Here is a 19019-nt window from a genome sequence, read left to right as displayed (position 1 = left end):
CACTGAACCCCACAAATCATGCAGTCAGCCCTGACCTCCTAGGTGACCTCAATCAGGTGACCTTCCCTTCTGTGTACTTCAGTTTCTTCATTTGTAAACTGGTGACATCTTTACAGGGATGTTGTTGGGTTTAAATGATATAATTTAGTAATACAGGTTAGCTCGCTACACACCTGCCCCTCTTTTCCTTCTGTTTTCCTCTGCATATCCTGCCCTCCTCATTACTTGTCAGATGCATTTATCCATCAATCTCCCAGGTGATTAATTGATTAATGAGTAAATCAATCAGTCATCTGGAGATTGATGGATAAATGGACAGGCTGATATAAAGAAAGAGAGAGAGGTGTTTCAGAGATACAAATTGATAAACGTATAGAGATTGGAAATACATAGAGCTATACAGGCATATGTCAATAGAGATGTGCAAAAACAGAGACATGTATAATTCATAATCTATATTTAAGTAATTTTACTATCCGTGGACTTTTTAAGTTTAACTTATGAAGCATCATTTACACTAAGCCTTACACTCAGCTCCCCTCATGAAATCTACCGGAACATAGGTCAACATGCATAGAGAAGGGAAGAACATGTGCACAGTGCTCGTTACTCATCATCCGGGCTGTGAAGCCCCCAGTTGCGGGTGTGGGAGGTGGGACATCATAGACCTGGCTGCCCAGGGTGCGAAGTCTAGCCCTGCCGGAGCCCTAGGGGCCCAAACTAGGGGGTTCAGAGCTTTGGCTCGGATCATCCATGGGGCACAGTTTCAACGTGAGCATCTGTGGTCCCTCCTCCAGAGGCTGACATCCCAGCCAGAAAGAGAAGGTCAAAGTCTTTCTATCTTTAGTACCAGTGCCCGTCTCCTGGAAACACCGCTGAGAATCCTGAATGTCTCTGCTGTGTTGCTGCGATCTCAGCAACAAGAGAAGTTGGTTGAGTGCATGTGCATTACCCCTTCGTGTGTGCTGTGCTAAGTTGCTTCAGTCGCATCTGACTCTTTGTGACGCTATGGACTGTAGCCCACCAGGCTCCTCTGTCCATGGGATTCTCCAGGCAAGAAGACTGGAGTGGGTTGCAGGCCCTCCTCCAGGGGACCTCCCCAGGCCGGGGATTGAACCTGAGTCTCCTGTGTCTCCCGCATTGGTAGGTGGGTTCTTTACCACTAGTGCCACCGGGGAGGCCTGCGTCACACCTATTACGCGTCTAAAGTTAAATACAATCGTGGAAACAATCCAGTCGAACTGCTGTTTTATAAAAAGATCCTTCAAGGCCGTGAATTTCAGAAGAAAAGCCTGAGCTTGTCACTGCTCCTACAGCATTAAGTGCAGGACAGGTCGCTTGCTATACTTTGTTTGGGTACCAAGAAATGCCAGAGAAAGGGATGCTGAAGCTCCAGTGAGACTCTAGCGCAGGTCTTCTTTGGAGGGTAGAATCCAGCCCGTTGGTTGAGCGGTTTTCATCCATCACAATATTCCCTCCTGCAGTTTGATCCCGGTGTCACACTTTTTCCTCTCAGTAAGCTGTCAGTAGTCAAAACGACAGATTTCGTCCTTATTCGAGGAGGAGCTGACGGGGAACCAAGGCCGGGGCCGAGAGTGCTGCCATCGTGTTGGTGCTCAGGAGCTTGTCCAAAGAAGCCGCGAGCTGGTGAGATGGGAGCTCACCGCGATCCCTCGAAGTCCGAAGCTGATTGGTTTTTGCTTCTTTCCATACAGTGTGACAACGAAGACGATTACAGGGAGATCAAGAAGGCCCCGGGAGAGAGGGAGAGCGCCTCACGACTGAGCGCCTCTGCCAACAGTACTTTGTCTGCAAATCATTGCAGCATGAACATCAACAGGTACGTGCGCTCCTGCAAAAGCAAGGGTTGGTGGAGGCGTGCCTGGGTCTGAGAGGCACGTGTTTGCAGGGGGAGAGTCAGATTTTTTTTAATGATTTCTCTGCTCTGGGTGTCCAGACCAGGGTTCTTGGACTCCTTAATCAATAGAAATTGATAAGAGGCCAGAGGAGAAATTCAGCCAAGGCTTCCTTGGGGCTCAGGCTGCAGCTTGAAGGAGTGAGGAAAAAGTAAGTTTCCCTTGCTCGCTCTCTGATGGGGGCAAGCGCATTCCTTAAATGTGAGGAGGGAAGTTGTGGGTCCAGGGGTCACGCCGGAGGCGGACTTAGGTGGTCTGCCCACCCGCTTTGTTGGTCTTGTGTGCACGGCGCGTGCACAGGACCTGCTTTTGCTCCCGGTTCCTCAAAATTGGCAGTTGGGTTTTTGGTCTTTTTGTATCTTGTGGTTCATAATTTGCTCCAACTGCACATGCTCACTGTTGCTTTTAGTCCCTTATGCTGTGCTTAGTTACTTAGTCATGTCCAACTCTTTGCGACCCCATGGACTGTAGCCCACCAAGATCTCTGTCCATGGGGATTCTCCAGGCAAGAATACTAAAATGTGTTGCCACGCCCTCCTCCAGGGGATCTTCCCAACCCAGGGATGGAACCCTGGTTCTGCATTGCAGGCAGATTCTTTACCGTCTGAGCCACCAGGGAAGCCCTCAGTCCTTTAGGATTGCTTTGTATTTTGTTGCTATAGGAGACATGTGTCCAGGTGCAAGCGCTGAAGCAGAGGATCCCAGGGTCCCAGCCTGTCTCTTGCAGACCTGCTTCCCTTGGTGTGGGCTTCCCTGGTAGCTCAGCTGGTAAAGAATCCTCCTGCCGTGCAGGAGATCCTGGTTCAATTCCTGGGTTGGGAAGATCCCCTGGAGAAGGGATAGTTAATACCCACTCCAGTATTCTTGAGCTTCCCTAGTGACTCAGACAGTATAGAATCCTCCTGCAATGAGGGAGACCTGGGTTTGATCCCTGAACTGGGAAGATCCCCTGGAGGAGGGCATGGAAACCTGCTCCAGTACTCTTTCCTGGAGAATCCCATGGACAGAGGAGCCTGGCGGGCTACAGTCCATGGGGTCTCAGTCGGACACGCCTGAGTGGCTAAGCACACACACAAGCTGCACCAGCACGCCTGGGCGTGTGCTGCTTGTCGCAGTTCCAGGGGCAGCAGCCGTGCTTCTTTGTAACAAAAGGCCAGTTACCAGCTGTAGAACATTCTATCCTTTCAAAAACACACCCTCCACTCTGAACATTTAAAAACTGAATTCTACCTGTGTGCCAAGTCACTTCAGCAGTGTCCGACTCTGTGTGACCCCATAGACTGTAGTCCACCAGGCTCCTCTGTCCATGGAATTTTCTAGGCAAGAATACTGGAGTGAATTGTCATGCCCTCCTTCAGGGGGATCTTCCCAACTCAGGGATCGAACCCACGTCTCTTATGTCTCCTGAATTGGTGGGCAGGTTCTTTACCACTAGCGCCACCGAGGAGACCCAAAAAACTGAATTAAGAGTCATGAGAACACTAAGCTTATCACGCAGATGTAATAAACAGACTCTTAATACAACACACCTAAAGATCCTGGCTATGCGCTGAATTTGTGGTGACAGACAAGATCGGGGTCTCCAAGGTGAAACAGCCCCTCCTCAAAGGGGTTCCAGAGGGACCTGCATGGCGCTGACTCCCCTCCATGACAAACAGCTTCCTGGCAAAGCAAGGCCCCGGATATTTATTACAAGCGAGGAGCTCATCATCAGTCATAGAAGCTCTTTCCATTTAGAAACAGCACAGCTCAGAAACCACTTTCCCTCTGCTCAGACACTCTTCACTCTCCCCGACTGTGTACATAGAATTTTTAAGGGGAGATTAATGTTTCAGTGCAACACATAAAAATGTAAACTGAAAGGTTAGGAGAAGATGTAGAGCAGTACTAAAACCCGGAGAGGAAATTAGAGAGCCCAGGCACCCGCGCACAGGCGGCTGCAGTGTTAGAATCACCTTGGGGAAGGACTAGGGCTCTGGAAGGTCTGACTGAGGAGGAGCAGCAACGAGAAGCTGGCCAAGCCCGCAGTCCTCTGTGCCCAGCAGACAGTGTCCCAAAACACTGCGCACATATGGAAGGAGAAAATGTGGCTCCAAAGTGTCTTTTAAATGTGTGATTGAGTTACACATGTGCTTATTTGTTGATGCCTTAAATAACCTGTCTGCTGGCTCTAGTAACTGCTGTAATTGCTCGTAGTGATGAGTCTAAGTCATATCTGAAGATGCCTGCAACAACCGATATGACATGCAAATATCTGTGGTTTCCATCGGTGACACAGTCACAGGTTTTGCTAGCAGTACTCCTGCTAACCACTCGTCTGGATTCCTGCCTTCGTTCATCATTAAAGGAAATGTTCCGTTTCAGTGAGAGGTTAATGAAAGTGAAGATGTCATTTCTTTTCCATGCAAGTTCAGGGACCCCAGGATAAAAGCAGAGGTCCTCAATCTCCGGGGTTGAATGCCTGAAGATCTGAGATGGAATTGATGTAATAATAATAGAAATAAAGTGCACAGTTACATGTAATACACTTGAATCATCCCAAAACCATCCCTGCTCCTGGTCCTGGCCCGTGAAAAAATGGTCTTCCCTGAAACTGGTCCGATGCCAAAAAGATTAGGGACTCCTGCTCCAGACCCTTTGCTTGGCAGAGCCTACTGGCTCTGATAGTTTCACTTACATTAAGTAGGGACTCAATGCCGCGATGAAAGAGCTTTGAATTTTTCTAGGAAAAGTGGTCTGTGTGTTTCTGAAATTGCGATTACCTCTGTCAAGCTGTACCAGTGTAATAAGACAATTCTATATATATGGTAATCGCATGTCCCAAAGACATGATCCCAACAATGTTTCAAAATTACTTTGGTCAACTTCAATAGATAAACTTATGATGAAGAAGAAAAGATTGTGTGTGCTTGACAATATTTAATATAATAATTTCCTTTCCTACAAGTGTTTAAAATCATGTAATAATGTAGGAATTTCCCTGGCAGTCCAGTGGTTAAGACTTCACTTTCCCAATGCAGGGGGTGTGGGTTCATTCCTGGTCAGGGAGCTAAGATCCCACATGCTTTGTGGCAGGAAGAAAAAAAAAAACATTAAACAGAAGCAATACTGTAATGAATTCAATAAAGACTTTTAAAATGGTCCACATCAAAAAGTCTTTAAAAAAAAAATAAAATCATGTAGTACATGGCTTAAAACTCAGTGTTCAAGAAACTAAGAGCATGGCATCCGGTCCCATCACTTCATGGCAAATAGATGGTTTAACAATGGAAACAGTGACAGATTTTATTTTCCTGGGCTCCAAAATCACTGCAGATGGTGACTGCAGCCATGAAATTAAAAGACACTTGCTCCTTGGAAGAAAAGTTATAACCAACCTAGATAGCAGAGAAATTACTTTGCCAACAAAGGTCCATATAGTGAAAGCTGTGGTTTTTTCAGTAGTCATATATAGATGTGAGAGTTGGACCATAAAGAAAGCTGAGCACCAAAAAATTGATGCTTTTGAACTATGGTGTTGGAAAAGACTCTTGAGAGTCCCCTGGACTGCAAGGACATCAAACCAGTCAATCCTAAAGGAAATCAGTCCTGAATATTCATTGGAAGGACTGATGCTGAAGCTGAAGCTCCAATACTTTGGTCACCTGATGTAAAGAACTGACTCACTGGAAAAGACCCTGATGCTGGGAAAGATTGAAGGCAGGAGGACAAGGGGACAACAGAGAATGATATGGTTGGATGACATCACTGACTCAATGGACATGAGTTTGAGCAAGCTCTGGGAGCTGGTGATGGACAGGGAAGCCTGGCTTGCTGCAGTCCATGGGTTGCAAATAGTCTGACACTACTGAGCGACTGGACTGAACTGAGTGCATGCGTGCTAAGTCAATTCAGCCGGGTCCAACTCTTTGCAACCCTATGGACTGTAGCCCAGCAGTCCCCTCTGTCCATGGAAATCTCCAGGCAGTAATACTGGAGTGGGTTGCCATTTTATCCTCCAGGGGATCTTCCCGACCTAGGGATCAAACCTGCGTCTCTTATGTCTCCAGCATTGGCAAGTGGATTCTTTACCACTACAGCACCACCTGAGTACTGTATGTAAAATAATAGAGACTTAGAAATAGGGTTTCTTTACTCATGTGTCGAGAAACCATTACATTCAGACAGTTAACATCCATCTTGAGCTTCAGTGTTTCGTCCTCACTGGCTGAGCTACTTCTGATTCGCCCAAGGCAGTTTTCTAGAACACAGCTTCTCACTTCTAAGTTGTTGGGTGCACAGTGCTTTTTAAACCAGAAAGCTGTCATCAGAAATTCTCTCCCTACACAAATGTGTTTGCATAGCATTAAGCATCTTGGTTTCTCATTTGTTCTAGAGGCCTACATTTGTAATTTCTACACTGTGACCACCAACTAAGGATATTGCTTAAAAAATAAGAAGTGACTTTAAGGGCTTGTTTGCAGTGATAGCCAACACATGCAATTAAGAAGTCATAAATGCAGGGATAATGACTAACTCTTTGTCCGATGAATTTACCTTACATTACCTGACTCCACCAGGTGACTTCTAGAACCATCCCAAGTTAGCAATGATTGAGTTCATTTTGGGCTAATGTGTCTTCCTACTCTTTGTTTCAAAGTGAAGTAATAGAGAGAGCCCTATCTGCATTACATACATTGTAAAGACCCAGATATAAGTGACTCCCTTCTGTGATGGTCCACTGGGATGTATATTCAGGCATAGACAATAGTTTTGAAGGTAAAATAAGGAAGTAGAAATCAGAAAATGTCATTTCTAAAGACTGTTTCAGTTCTTTGTATTCATCAATGCCTGGTTGCCTAACAATTGGAAGGTGGCTTCATGCTTGATTATTCTGCGATTGTGTTATTCTCCGTGTGATAATTAGGGAGAAGACAATGGCAACCCACTCCAGTACTCTTGCCTGGAAAATCCCACAGTGGAGGAGCCTGGTAGGCTGCAGTCCATGGGGTCGCTAAGAGTCAGACATGACTGAGCAACTTCACTTTCACTTTTCACTTTCATGCATTGAAGAAGGAAATGGCAACCCACTCCAGTGTTCTTGCCTGGAGAATCCCAGGGACGAGGAAGCCTGGTGGGCATCCGTCTCTGGGGTTGCACAGTCAGACAGGACTGAAGCGACTTAGCAGCAGCAGCAGCAGCAGCAGGTGTTAGCAAAAGTCCTTTTGGAAGTAGAGATCTCATGTATCATTTAACTGAGTTTCCCATTACCTGCTGCTTGCACTTGTTAGGAAAACAGTAAGTGGTTTGCTGTGTATTTTGAGATCCTTAGATGAAAAACTTGGGAAGTGAGAGTATTATTCTTAGTCGTTTAGCTCCAGAATTACTCTTAATTCTTGGAGAATAAGTAAAGAAACAATGAACAAAATGTGTTTGTTGTTTGTTACAGCCCTAATGCCATAAAATTGTTTCCTGGCAGAAGAATTCCCAGTAAACGTCTTCCTACCAGCAGGTTTTAAATGGGAGGTTTGGGTCATATATAAAGCATTTTCCTTCCCCTGTGCTGAGTGTGTGACATTCCATTACTGTGACTTCCTTTCTCAGCTTGGCAATACCAATAAATAAAAATGAAAAAGTGCTCCGGTCGCCCATCTCACCCCTCTCCGACGCATCTAAACACAAATTCTCTGGCGAGGACTTGACTTCCTCCAGCAGATCCAACAGCAACGGTCTGTTCACCTCCACCTCCTCCAGCAAAAAGCATAAGGCAGAGAGCCAGCTGCAGAGCCACGCCGCGGACCTCACGGTAGGTTGATGCCTCCTGTCCCAGTTGAAACAGAAATGAAACCCAGCACAGCCCTTACTCTGCCTGTAACCCAGCTCGGTCTAAACTCCAGCTCAAGGCCCCACAAGGCAGCCCTGAATGCTGCTCTGGGAAGACCCAGCAAGAGCTGCCCTTTGCCTCTCGCATAGGCTGTCGCAGAAGAAAAAGAGGCGGTATTTTAAGCCTCTTCTGCTTAGGAACCTCTTTGGAGGACCTCATTTTCCATTCTGAAAAGAAACAGCCCTAACGTCACTCTCCCATGACAAAGTAAATTGGGAGTCTAGGGCCAAACAGTCTTTACGTTTGATATCTTTCTTGCCCTGGGGCAGAGTCAAGCCTGGGATTGGAGCTCAAGGCCAAGGCTGCAGGGCTCCCTGCCGCCCAAGGTCACCAAGGTGGTGTCCAGTGTGAGACTGTCGCCACCCCTCCTCTTCTAGTGACCTTATCAAGGGTGATTCCAACACCCTGCGTTCCCCGTGGGCCCAAATGGACCCGGCTCCACCCCTAGGGACACTCACACTGCATGTGAGTTCCTCTTTACGGACACTCTCTAAGAGTGGGCATCCCTGAACTGTGCATCCTCCAAGTACTTTATTTAATTTCAAACTCTCCCCACTGTGCTTCTCAAAACCAGCAGGGCTTTGTGAGGCAGGGAGAAATGAGACTTGGCATTAGGACTCTGCAAACAAACAGGGGAGGCAGCATTTCATGCTTTCTCCGGTGACTCAAAGAGGAAAAAAAAATTGTTAAGGTCCAGCAAGAGCCTCAGTCTTACTGAACCATCAGGAAACTAAGCCTCTTAGGCACCCTCATTTGAGAGCAGTTCTCTTGAGTTCTAGGATACAAGAATCTGAGAAGATCATATTAGGAAAATCGGAAATAAAAAAGCAAGCAATTCAAATTTTAAACCAAACACAACTTCTCTTTGCCTCTAGATCCTTCTATCACAAGCAACTATGATGTGCAGGGAATGTTTAACCAATTATAGACTTTATTTCGACCTTCTTTCAGTGAACAGGTGTTTATCAAGGAAGTACTTATTGTGTCCCAGGCACTCTGCTAAGCAATAGAGATGCATTGATGATCTAACAGATTCAGTCTCTGCCTGCAGCAAGCTTACAGTCGAGCTGAGGAGAGCTGCTTAGACTAGGGTTCACACACATCCGTAATTTACTCTTCTGCGTGCCAAAAAGGAAATGCCCAGAGTCCTAGAGGCTCTCATAACAAAGAGGCTTGATCCGCACATAAAATCAGCCCATATTTAAAGAAGCACTGGTATCCACTCTGCTTTAACTACTTCAGAGGAATCCATTTGAATGTCCTAACCAAAGACAGGGTGTTTTATGATCCAAATGATCAGCACACAGTAGGTTCTCTTTAAATATCTGTATCTCCAGGGGGAGAAAAAAAAAAAGGATGTTTAAATTTTTCCCCAGATAGTGTTCCCTTTTAAAACACATTTTAAATAATTTCTTGCGATACCACTCGGCTCTTCCTGTTCATCACAGACAGCTGATAAGAACCAGTCAGTCTATGACCTGAACCTCTCGTGAAGGATAAACACAGCTCAGTGGTTCTGAGAGCTCAGGTCCTAGACCAGCACTCTGAAACTTGTGCAGAATGCATGTTCTCAGGCCCTCCCCAGACCTACTGAGACAGAGATGCTGGCGGTGGCACTCAGCTGTCTGTGTGTTAATGGTGACTCTGATGCAGTCAGTTTGGAGAACCGTGGGTCATAGGAGCCTGAGCCCTAAGCCCCGAGCCTGCACGCGCAGTAGCCGTCTGAGCCCCGGCAGGTTCAGGATCTGGATGTGTGAGAGCAAGACTAAGACCTCCCTGGTGATGTTGCCGTGCAGATGACATCTGACCACACACGTAAAAGCTTGCAGCCTGAGACCTGAAATGCATGTATTTCTCTTTCTTAATCGAAACAAAAAACGCTATCACGCCTAACCTAGAACCCAAGCAATTCTAACGGGTGACTCCTTCAGCCAGAGGGCCAGTTTCTCAAAGGCGGCTGTGTGTGTTTGTTGCCTAGAAAGCGGCTCACAACAATTCCGAAAACATTCTCCACAAGTCACGGCCGCAGACAGAGCCCTGGTCTCCAGGCTCCAACGGCCACCGGGACTGCAAGAGGCAGAAACTCATCTTCGACGATATGTAAGTGTGGAGTCTTGTTGATATGGGGAAGGCCAGATAAGTGGGAACGGGGAGATGGTTTATATGTGTCTACATATTAGACACATATAAGCCATAGTGTGGCCATTTCTGGCATGTGACCCGGTCAGTTAAATGTCACCCTTTCAAAGGACATTGCTGAGTGCACCCCCTGAGCCCTTGGCGGGGAGTGGTTTGAATGAATGGAACAGCCAGTGCTATCACGGTTGTACCCAGGATGCCAGAAATCTAAGGCAAACGGCATCAAGGAGTCTTATATTTCCGAGCACCTGCATTTGGGGTTGTATGCTACCAGAAAGAGGCATTTCTGTCTTTGTAAACTGTAACAGGCAAAGAAAAATGGTGATTTACTCCTGAAAGCTTTCTGTTCTCTAAACTGCTATAGTCTTTATAAAAGTGTAAATAATTCTTATACAGGAAAAAATATCCTGTCATCCATCCCCCCATCATAGTGCCAAAACCCAAGTATTTCATTCCCAGCATCAACTTAAGAGGAGGAGAAACAAAAGAAGAACATGAATAAATATAGCATCCTGGAATGCTCGGGAGATGCCGAAAACGACACATGACAAATGATAAAATGATACTGAAAAGTATTTAGGCTCTTAGGGAAAAAAATATGTGTCAAGGACAAGCCTCGAGAGCAGGAGATATGGTTTCAAGAGTTTGGCTTGAATCCCATTTTCAACTTCAGCTGTTCAGCAAGCATACAGTTGTGTATCTGTGGGAGGCACGCCCTTAAATCCCCAGCGGGGACTAGCAGACACCAGTGAGAGACCCCCCTGCCCTCTGACTGCTGACTGTCCAGCTGAGGGGACAGACTGGAAACCACGCACCCCACCCACAGTCAAAAACCAAAATGCTGCTAAACGTCTCGGAGTCCCTGCTTCCTAATCAGAAAAAGTGAGTCATGACACTGGTCTCCTGGCAGGGCCCCTGAGACCCAGCAAGATGGCCTCTTCTCAGAGCGACCACCTGGAGAGGTGAAAGCTGTCTCTTCCACCCTCATCTTCCTCCCAGCCTTCTCTCCCATCCTGTCTTTACCAAGAGTGTAGACAAGGTCTGTTTCTTCATGTCTGGGAAACAGGAATACTAAGTTGTCTTCCTCAGGCCATGCGTGGACCTCATTAAGCTAACGAGGAGACAGACTTCGGGGATTGAGAGGCAAATCCAGATTCTTTGTTCCTTCATTGAACACAGTCCCAGATGACTGAGTTTAGTAAAGTGTAAGGGTGGCCCAGGGGAACGTGTGTTTTTCTCCTCTTCCTGTGATCACACTGCACTCAACCCCACACACATTCTCCCCTGACCCTCTCCAGCTCCCCTTTCCCTCATCTCACTGCCCTGGGCAGCCAAAGAAGTGGTAATTAATCCCCAGGGTGAGGGGTGTGTAATGGGAGTGCAATCCAATCCAACAGTCAACTCCATATATAATTAGTGTTTGGGGGTGTAAATTGTTCAAAGGGAGCTTTAACCGTTAATAAAAAAAAAGGCAGTTGGAATTGTGTTTAATGACAATATGGAAATTTACATTTGGAAGATGTAGGTATCTTTTGATTTTCATCTTATAATAGATGTTTTTTTTTAATTTAATTTTATTTTTAAACTTTAAATAATTGTATTAGTTTTGCCAAATATCAAAATGAATCCGCCACAGGTAATTAAGGATGCTGTCCCTAATATTAAGAAACAAATTGAAGATAAAGTAGTTACTATACAGATGGGTCAGCCTCTGTATCCTTCAGCTTGAAACTCAGTTCCTTGAGGAATGAAAAACGATTATACTTGTCTTATAGGTCAAGTCTTTGTAAGAATGGAAATGTGGCTCTGTACATCATTCAAACCAAGCTTGCTTAGGCTTTGGGTCCCAAACCTCCCCTATTCATCTCAAGAAGCTTGCTGAGGAGGAGGGATAGATTGGGAATTTGGGGTTAGGAGAGGCAAACTAGTGTATATAGGATGGATACACAGCAAGATCTTTCTGTATAGCATAGGGAAGTATATTCTCTATCCTGGGATAAACCATAGTGGAAAGGAGTATAAAGAAGAATATACCTATGTGCATAACTGAGTCACTTTGCTGTGCAGCAGAAATTAACATTGGAAATCAGCCATAGTCAATGAAAAATAAATTTAAAAAAAGAATAGTGCAGATATTATGAAAGATCTGGTGATAGGGAACAAAAGGAAGAAGAGGAAGACTAAGCCTTTGTCATAGTCTAACAAAGTGAGCATACACACACATTCCACAGTAAGGTACCCGGAGCATCAAACATATCAAGGGCGTGGTGTTTAAACACACACATATGGGAAATTAACATGTAAGGCGTTTTCCAATGCATAGACCAGAAAACTAAGTCTAAAACAGCAACAGCTAAATGGTCCTACTTGGACCTGCAGCTCCTTGGACTGTTTACAAGAGGAAATGTCTCTCAATCTGCTGGGACGGCGGCTAATGTAATTTTGTCCCTATCTGTATCAAACCAAGAGGCTGTTATCATGCATTCTTCCCATTAGCAAACTGTGATTTTTCTGGCTGACAGCTACAATCAAACTGTTTCTCCTTTTATGGATATAGATAGAATTTTTGAAAAGCCCTCTTACATACCCATCATATGGAGAGAGAGACATCTTCCAATTGCCATGTGTCCCAACTGATTTGAAATCCGTGACAGTAAAAGAAACACGCGGCTCCAACAGCCACTCAGCCACTGAACTGAGAAAATCGTGGGGAAATTCTTCAAGCTTGAAAAGCAACAGCAGGCACTGTCTCTTCCTCAGAACAATAAAAATATGGGTCTTAAGAGATCACTGGGCTAGGAAGTCACCTAAAAGTGTGTAAAGTGTTCAGCTGGTGTGTGCTGAGGTCCCAGGGCGGGAGTGGGGGTATATGCTTCATTCATTCAGTTATTAATTCAGGGAAGATGGCGGTACGTGGGCGGCCTCTCTAGGAAACTCCTCTGCGATCACAATTTCCAGCCTCCTGCTTTCTCTCCGCTCTGCACAAGCTTCAAGGACCATGACCTGGCTCCTGTCACTTTCCTGACTTCTCCTCACTGGAGGTGTCAACAGGCAGTGACATGAACAAAGAGAGACCACCAGAAGGAAAGAAAGAACTAGAGAATTAGCACCAAAATGATTTCGAGTTGATAGAAATCCAGTTATTGCATTCCCAAAAGTAACAGTTGCCATCCTGTCATTTCACTTTCAGAGCTGCATCCTGTAGCTTTAAAAAAAAATAGTAAACTCATCCTTTTACATTATAAATACTCGTTAATGGTTGAATAAACACGCCTTTCAGACAACAGGCAGAATTCAGCAGGGACTCCAGTAACAACTGTTGAATGACCCTAAATGGAATAACATTCTGGGGGAGCGGGGTTGAAAATGCTGGTTGCTCAGTCATGTTCGTCTCTTTGGAACCCCATGGACTGTAGCCCGCCAGGCTTCTCTGTCCATGGAATTCTCCAGGCAAAAATACTGGAGTGAGTTGCCATGCCCTCCTCCAGGGGATCTTCCCAACCCAGAGATCAAACCCAGGTCTTCTGCACTGCAGGCAGATTCTTCAGCATCTAAGCCACTAGGGAAGCCTGTCTGGCGGGGACAGGGGGTAGTGCCTGCATCTTTTTTTTCTTTTTCTTTTTTCCGTGAATGTAAGGAATTACTACAGGCAAGTCAATTTAAATTCATAGGCTTCCAGCCCCTTTTCCGAGGTTACTTACCAATTCAGCAGGTACCAGGTGGTGCCTTCAGAATGCAGATAGAACTGAACAGAATTACTTATTTTAAAAATGTGATCCAGATCAGCCTGTCCTGCAGGCTCAGATGGGAGGCAGTATGACTGCACCTCCTCCTCCCCTGACGTTTAGCTGTGTGCCACTTTCACTCATCAACAGGGTTTTGGTTTTTTTTTTTTAAGCTTCTTATTTTGTATTAGGGAATAGCAGATTCACAACCTTGTAATAGCTTCAGGTGAACAGCAAAGGGAGGCAGCCAGCCATAGACCTGTGTCCCTTCTCCCCCAGACTCCCCTCCCATCCAGGCGGCCACATAACGCTGAGCAGAATTCCCTGTGCTGTAATCCTTGCTGGTTATCCATTTTAAATATGATGGGGCTTCTCCAATGGCTCAGTGGGTAAAGAATCTACCTGCAATGCAGAAGACACATGAGATGAGGGTTTGGTCCCTGGGTCGGGAAGATCCCCTGGAGAAGGAAATGGCAACCCACTCCAGTATCCTTGCCTGGAGAATCCCATGGACAGAGGAGCCTGCTGGGCTACAGTTCATGTGGTTGCAAAGAGTCAGACGTGAGTGTGCGTGCTAAGTCTCTTCAGTCGTGTCCAACTCTTTGCGGCCCTATCCTTCAGTCGTGTCCAACTATTTGCGACACTGGTATGATTACCAAACTTTTGTTTCAAAAATCTGTTAGGAATTTATGTCCATGAGTGACAGCACTTCATTCAACCCAAAGCCTAGAAACTGATCTTATCAGTGCAAAGCCATGAGCTATGAATCACTTGGTGTCATCAGTGACAGGAGAGTTCTTGGCGGGGGAAAATCTAGGGAACAGCTGTGTCACGAAAGCCTCGGTGCAGACATCTGAGCACAGCTGATGGTGAAGCGCTTGGCCTCCATTCCCCCGTGCCATATTGCTGTGCCAGGGAGCCAGAGAACCCCGAGTGCCAACCTGCCTGCCGCTTCCAGAAGGATGTGACGACTCTTGCCCACATTTCACAAGGACGATCGTCACGTTCAGCCAAGCCTCCGAACGCCCCATCTGTCCCCGTGGCATCAATTACAGGAGCCCAGCTACTGAAACCTCCAGACGCCAAGAAAAGACTCCCTCGCCACGTGATGCTGAAGCCGCGACCTGTGCCATGTGGCTGGCAGGTCAGGAAGACGAAGTTGGCGCTTGTGATGTAAGATACTCAGCATTCTTACAGCTGAAAGGATTTTAATTTTATAGGTGATGGAAGACTCCTGTAAGTGAAAGGTCAGGTGATTTATTCAAAGGACCCCAACTGAAATCCTTACCTAGGTGATATTAGATCAAGGCAAGGCACTCCCGTGGTGGGCTGGCCGTGACCATTCCCCTCCCGAAGGGCCCCCCTGCTTCCCGTTGCTTCAAAGCTGGACCCCACCCTTCCTGATAATACCATTCCTGTGCCTTTCTTTCTTCATATGGAATTTTTTCCCTTATGAAATCCCTCTCAGCCAAGGTTTTTTTTGTTTGTTTGTTTGTTTTTAGTCCAAACAGAGAGAAAGAAGGAACAAAAGAATTTGGCCAGAGGTTGGGAGGGCAAGAATGGCGGACAAGGCCTTTCAGATCATTCTGATTGAAATCTGAGCCCTCTGATCCTTTGAAGGGCTTTGTAAGATGATTTTGTCTTACCTGTGACACCTGGAGAAGAACAGCAATCAAATTGATGAATTTACACTTAAACAGAAAGCTGCTTATGATAGAATGACAAAAACCTGCCACATTTAACCTGCATGTCCTGGAAAGCGTGTGTTATTTTCTAAGTGTGGCCGAGAGAGGAACCTCCTGTGAGAGCCTGTGACCTGTAGGAGACACGATGAGTCATCGTTGGTGTTTCTGAGAAGCCAGAGATTTAGGGGTCCCAGCCAACATCAAGAACATAGAAACAAAAGCTGCATTTGAATCCTTGTGCTTAAAAGCTAATGTGCTTAGTTGCTCGGTCATGTCCTACTCTTTGCCACCCCATGGATTATAGCCCACCAAGTTCTTCTGTCCATGAAATTCTCCAGGCAAGAATACTGGAGTGGGTTGCCATTCCCTTCTCCAGAGGATCTTCCTGACCCAGGGATCAAACCCATGTCTCCTGCATTGCAGGCAGATTCTTTACTGTCTGAATCACTAGGGAAGCTGTAAGCAGCCTTCTCACTTCTTTCTGGAAGCGCTCATAAAGCCAATGGCAGCACTGGGGCCCCTGGCTATGAAGTGCCCTCATCCACAGCATTCATTTAGTGCGTGGGAAACAGTTCCTCCACTTCTTACACGTTCTTCTTAGGGAAAAAAGAACCTCACAGCTTGGGCCATGGTAACACCTCCAGGACTTATCAGATGACAGGCTGACAGGCTATCAGATGATGAATTCATTTGGTGTGCAGTTGCCTCGTTGTCTGATTTGGATTCCAACTTCCTAAGAAAATTATCTCGACTTGTGCGGTGCCAGGGAACCTGTTTGTTCAGACACGTCAGTCTCTCCGTCTCTGCCAGTTTTCACAAAACAGGCTGGCTCTGCCGGGTTGGGGGGGTGGTGGGTAACGGGCGTCTCACGGAAATAGGAGTCCCAGAAAGCTGCCTGCCAGCCTGTCCGTGGGAGAGCATTCGGTTCCATCTCGGTCACGCAGGAGAACAAAGCGTCAGGGTGCTGCGATACTCCCGCCAGCAGAAACGGGAGGGTGGCTCAGACCCACTGCTGCTTAGAACTGAGGTCACGTGTGTGCTGGTGGGGGCGCTGGGGGAGAGGAGGACCCTGCTCTCTGGATCCAGTGCTCACATTACTTACAAGAGCCAAGAGCTCTTGTAACAGAGATGCACGTGGCTCAGCCTAGGTTTTTAGATGCTCCAAGCCCAGGTTCTGAAGAGCCCCGGAGATGCGGTCAGTCACATGCATGATGTTTAACTGTACTTTTCTTAGGCTTTCTCACGGATTAGCATCACATACCATCACCCTGAGAAACAATGTGAAGAATGTTATTATCATAATAAAAAGCCAGACTCTAGGTTTTCCACATTTAAAAAGAAAAAAGACTCAAGGAAAAATTGGTTTGAACACTGAGATAATCAGGTTTCATTTTAGTGCCTCTGCAGTCTTATATTCTGGAGCTGCCACGGTGGTGACGACAGTTTTCTCTTCCTGCTGACTTGAAGGTCACCACCAGAGTGATGCCTTCCTGACAGCACGTGTCCATGGCATTGCCGGGCAATCTGGGTGACGTCCCATCATCCAATTGCCTTTATAATGATCTGACCTGGAACCAACACTCTAGAAATCACCTGAGAGGGAAAAAAAGGGCCAACCAGCAGGCAGTCTTCAGTGACTCAGTGCAGTGAGATGCAAAGATGAGAATTCTCACGTGTTCCTGAATAGGCCCTGACAGTACGTTTCTTCAGCATCTCAGGTTAATGTTGTCGCTCCTGTGATACAGTCAGAAAATAGGTGTGTTAGTTATTCACATACACTATTGTGAGAGTCTGTGACTCAGCCTCCATCTCAGGTTTAAAGAATACATTTACACACTACAGATAAAAACAGCACTGATGGCTGTATCCATATGGGGAATTCGAGGCCACTGCCACCCTGGGGATAACTTAAAAGGCTAGTGAAAACGAAGATGCCTTGGCTTATTGCCAGAATTCTTTCATGAAAACAAAATGCGTTTGAAAAAAATGATGATCTGTCAGTGACAAGGTCTACAAAAAAGAGGGCAAGAGAAAAATGACCAAACTCCTCTACTCGAGTGTGGGACAGATAATGATGCAGAGAATATCAGGTTGCCATGGAGATGTTCTCTGGCTTGTTGGCTTTGAGGCTGCACCCCATCAGAAGCCAACACACTCTCTCTCTTCTAAACTCGAAATGTGAATGCACGGGGGACTCATTTCTCTTCCACCATGTACCTACAACAAGGTGGGAAAGATCAAAGAGGTCTACGGCAGAGCCCACACTGAAAATATTCCAGCTGCCAACTTGCACACACGCAATGACTGCAGCCCGGGACAGCTCAGAAGGTAATTAAATGCCTGGAAGCGAAGTGTGAACAAGAAGTGGTATCTGAGATCAGGAGAGACATAGCCGAGCATGAACCAAAATTACCAAGAAGGCCTTTTGTGGTTGTTCAGTCACTAAGTCATGTCCAACTCTTTGCGACCCCATGGACTGCAGCACGCCAGGCTTCCCTGTCCTTCACCATCTCCCAGAGTGTGCTCACACTCATGTCCGTTGAGTCAGTCATGCCATCCAACCATCTCATCCTCTGTTGCTGCCTTCTCCTCCTGCCTTCAATCTTTCCCAGCAAAAAGGCCTTAGGGCCTGAGAATTTGAGAGACAAGCAACATCTGGCTCACTGTAAGCATTTAGTGAAGGAGCAGAGAGGAGGGTGTTCTAGGGAGGAGAGAAGGGCTTCTAAAACAGTGCTGAAACATTGACCAGCCAGTGAGGACACCACTCACTGTGGCTGAGGGACTTGGTGAGTAAGTAATGCAGTGAAGAGGGTTAGGCAAGATTACTAAGGACCAGAACTGAGATTCCATTTCAGAGGCTCTGGAGTTTGATTTTAGATCTGTGAGTAGGGTGGTGATATATAATGAAAGCCATGTTTTACAAACATTGCTCAAGAGTTATAAAGCTCAGGAGAGATGGGACAGGAGTGAAACTCGAGGCCGGGAGAGGTAATGAAAGCCTGGACCTGGGTGGATGTGGTCCTTGAGGAAAGAAGGGGATATTGACAAGGAAGCGTTCATAGCAAGTGATAACAGCAGGGAGGAAGTGGATGGAGGTACGGGAGCTCCTTTCCTGAACAGGTAGGCTGCGGGACCCCATCTGAACTCAGGAGTCAGACCTGGCTTCTAGCTAGCGGTAGATCTGGTCTTCTGTTCTGGGGCGTTCCGCAAAAAGACAAAAAATATTGCAGAGGATTTTTAAGATGTAAGCCTATTCTGTGTGGTGCTGTTATGGTGGATATGTGTCATCAAACAGTTTTCAAAACCCATAGAATGTGCCACACCAAGAGTGAATCCAAATGTAAACTACAGACTTAAGGTGATAATGACGTGTTAGTTTAGGTTTTTTTTTAAATCTGACTGTGCCGGCATGTGGGATCTTTTCGTGCAGCATGAAAACTCTTGGTCATGGCATGTGGAATCTAGTTCACCAACCAGGAATCAGACCTGGGCCCCCTGACGTGGGAGCTTTGAGTCGTAGCCACTGGACCATCAAGGAAGTCACTCCGTTTAGGTTTATCAATTGTAACAAATGGGCTGCTCAACTGAGCGGTGTTAGTAGTAAGGGAGGCTGTGCACGTGTACCGACTGGTTTATGGGGACTCTGTATTTTCCACTTCATTTTGCTCTGAGCCTAAAACTGCTCAGAAAA

At 46.3% G+C, this 19019-nt stretch overlaps 1 protein-coding gene across 1 annotated transcript in view; it reads left to right on the top strand.

Annotated features, from left to right (window-relative positions):
• AFF3 (AF4/FMR2 family member 3) overlaps positions 1–19019 on the top strand; it is a 582836-nt gene that overhangs the window by 536112 nt on the left and 27705 nt on the right. The window contains exons 14-16 of the mRNA XM_027554698.1: positions 1716–1840; positions 7500–7701; positions 9758–9879. Of these exons, the coding sequence (XP_027410499.1) occupies positions 1716–1840; positions 7500–7701; positions 9758–9879 (449 nt within the window). The remainder of the gene's footprint in view (positions 1–1715; positions 1841–7499; positions 7702–9757; positions 9880–19019) is intronic.

The sequence above is a fragment of the Bos indicus x Bos taurus genome, chromosome 11, assembly GCF_003369695.1.
Source record: "Bos indicus x Bos taurus breed Angus x Brahman F1 hybrid chromosome 11, Bos_hybrid_MaternalHap_v2.0, whole genome shotgun sequence".
Lineage (NCBI taxonomy): Eukaryota > Metazoa > Chordata > Mammalia > Artiodactyla > Bovidae > Bos > Bos indicus x Bos taurus.
Note: the sequence above shows the minus strand (reverse complement) of the source record. Positions and strands in the feature narration are given on the sequence as shown.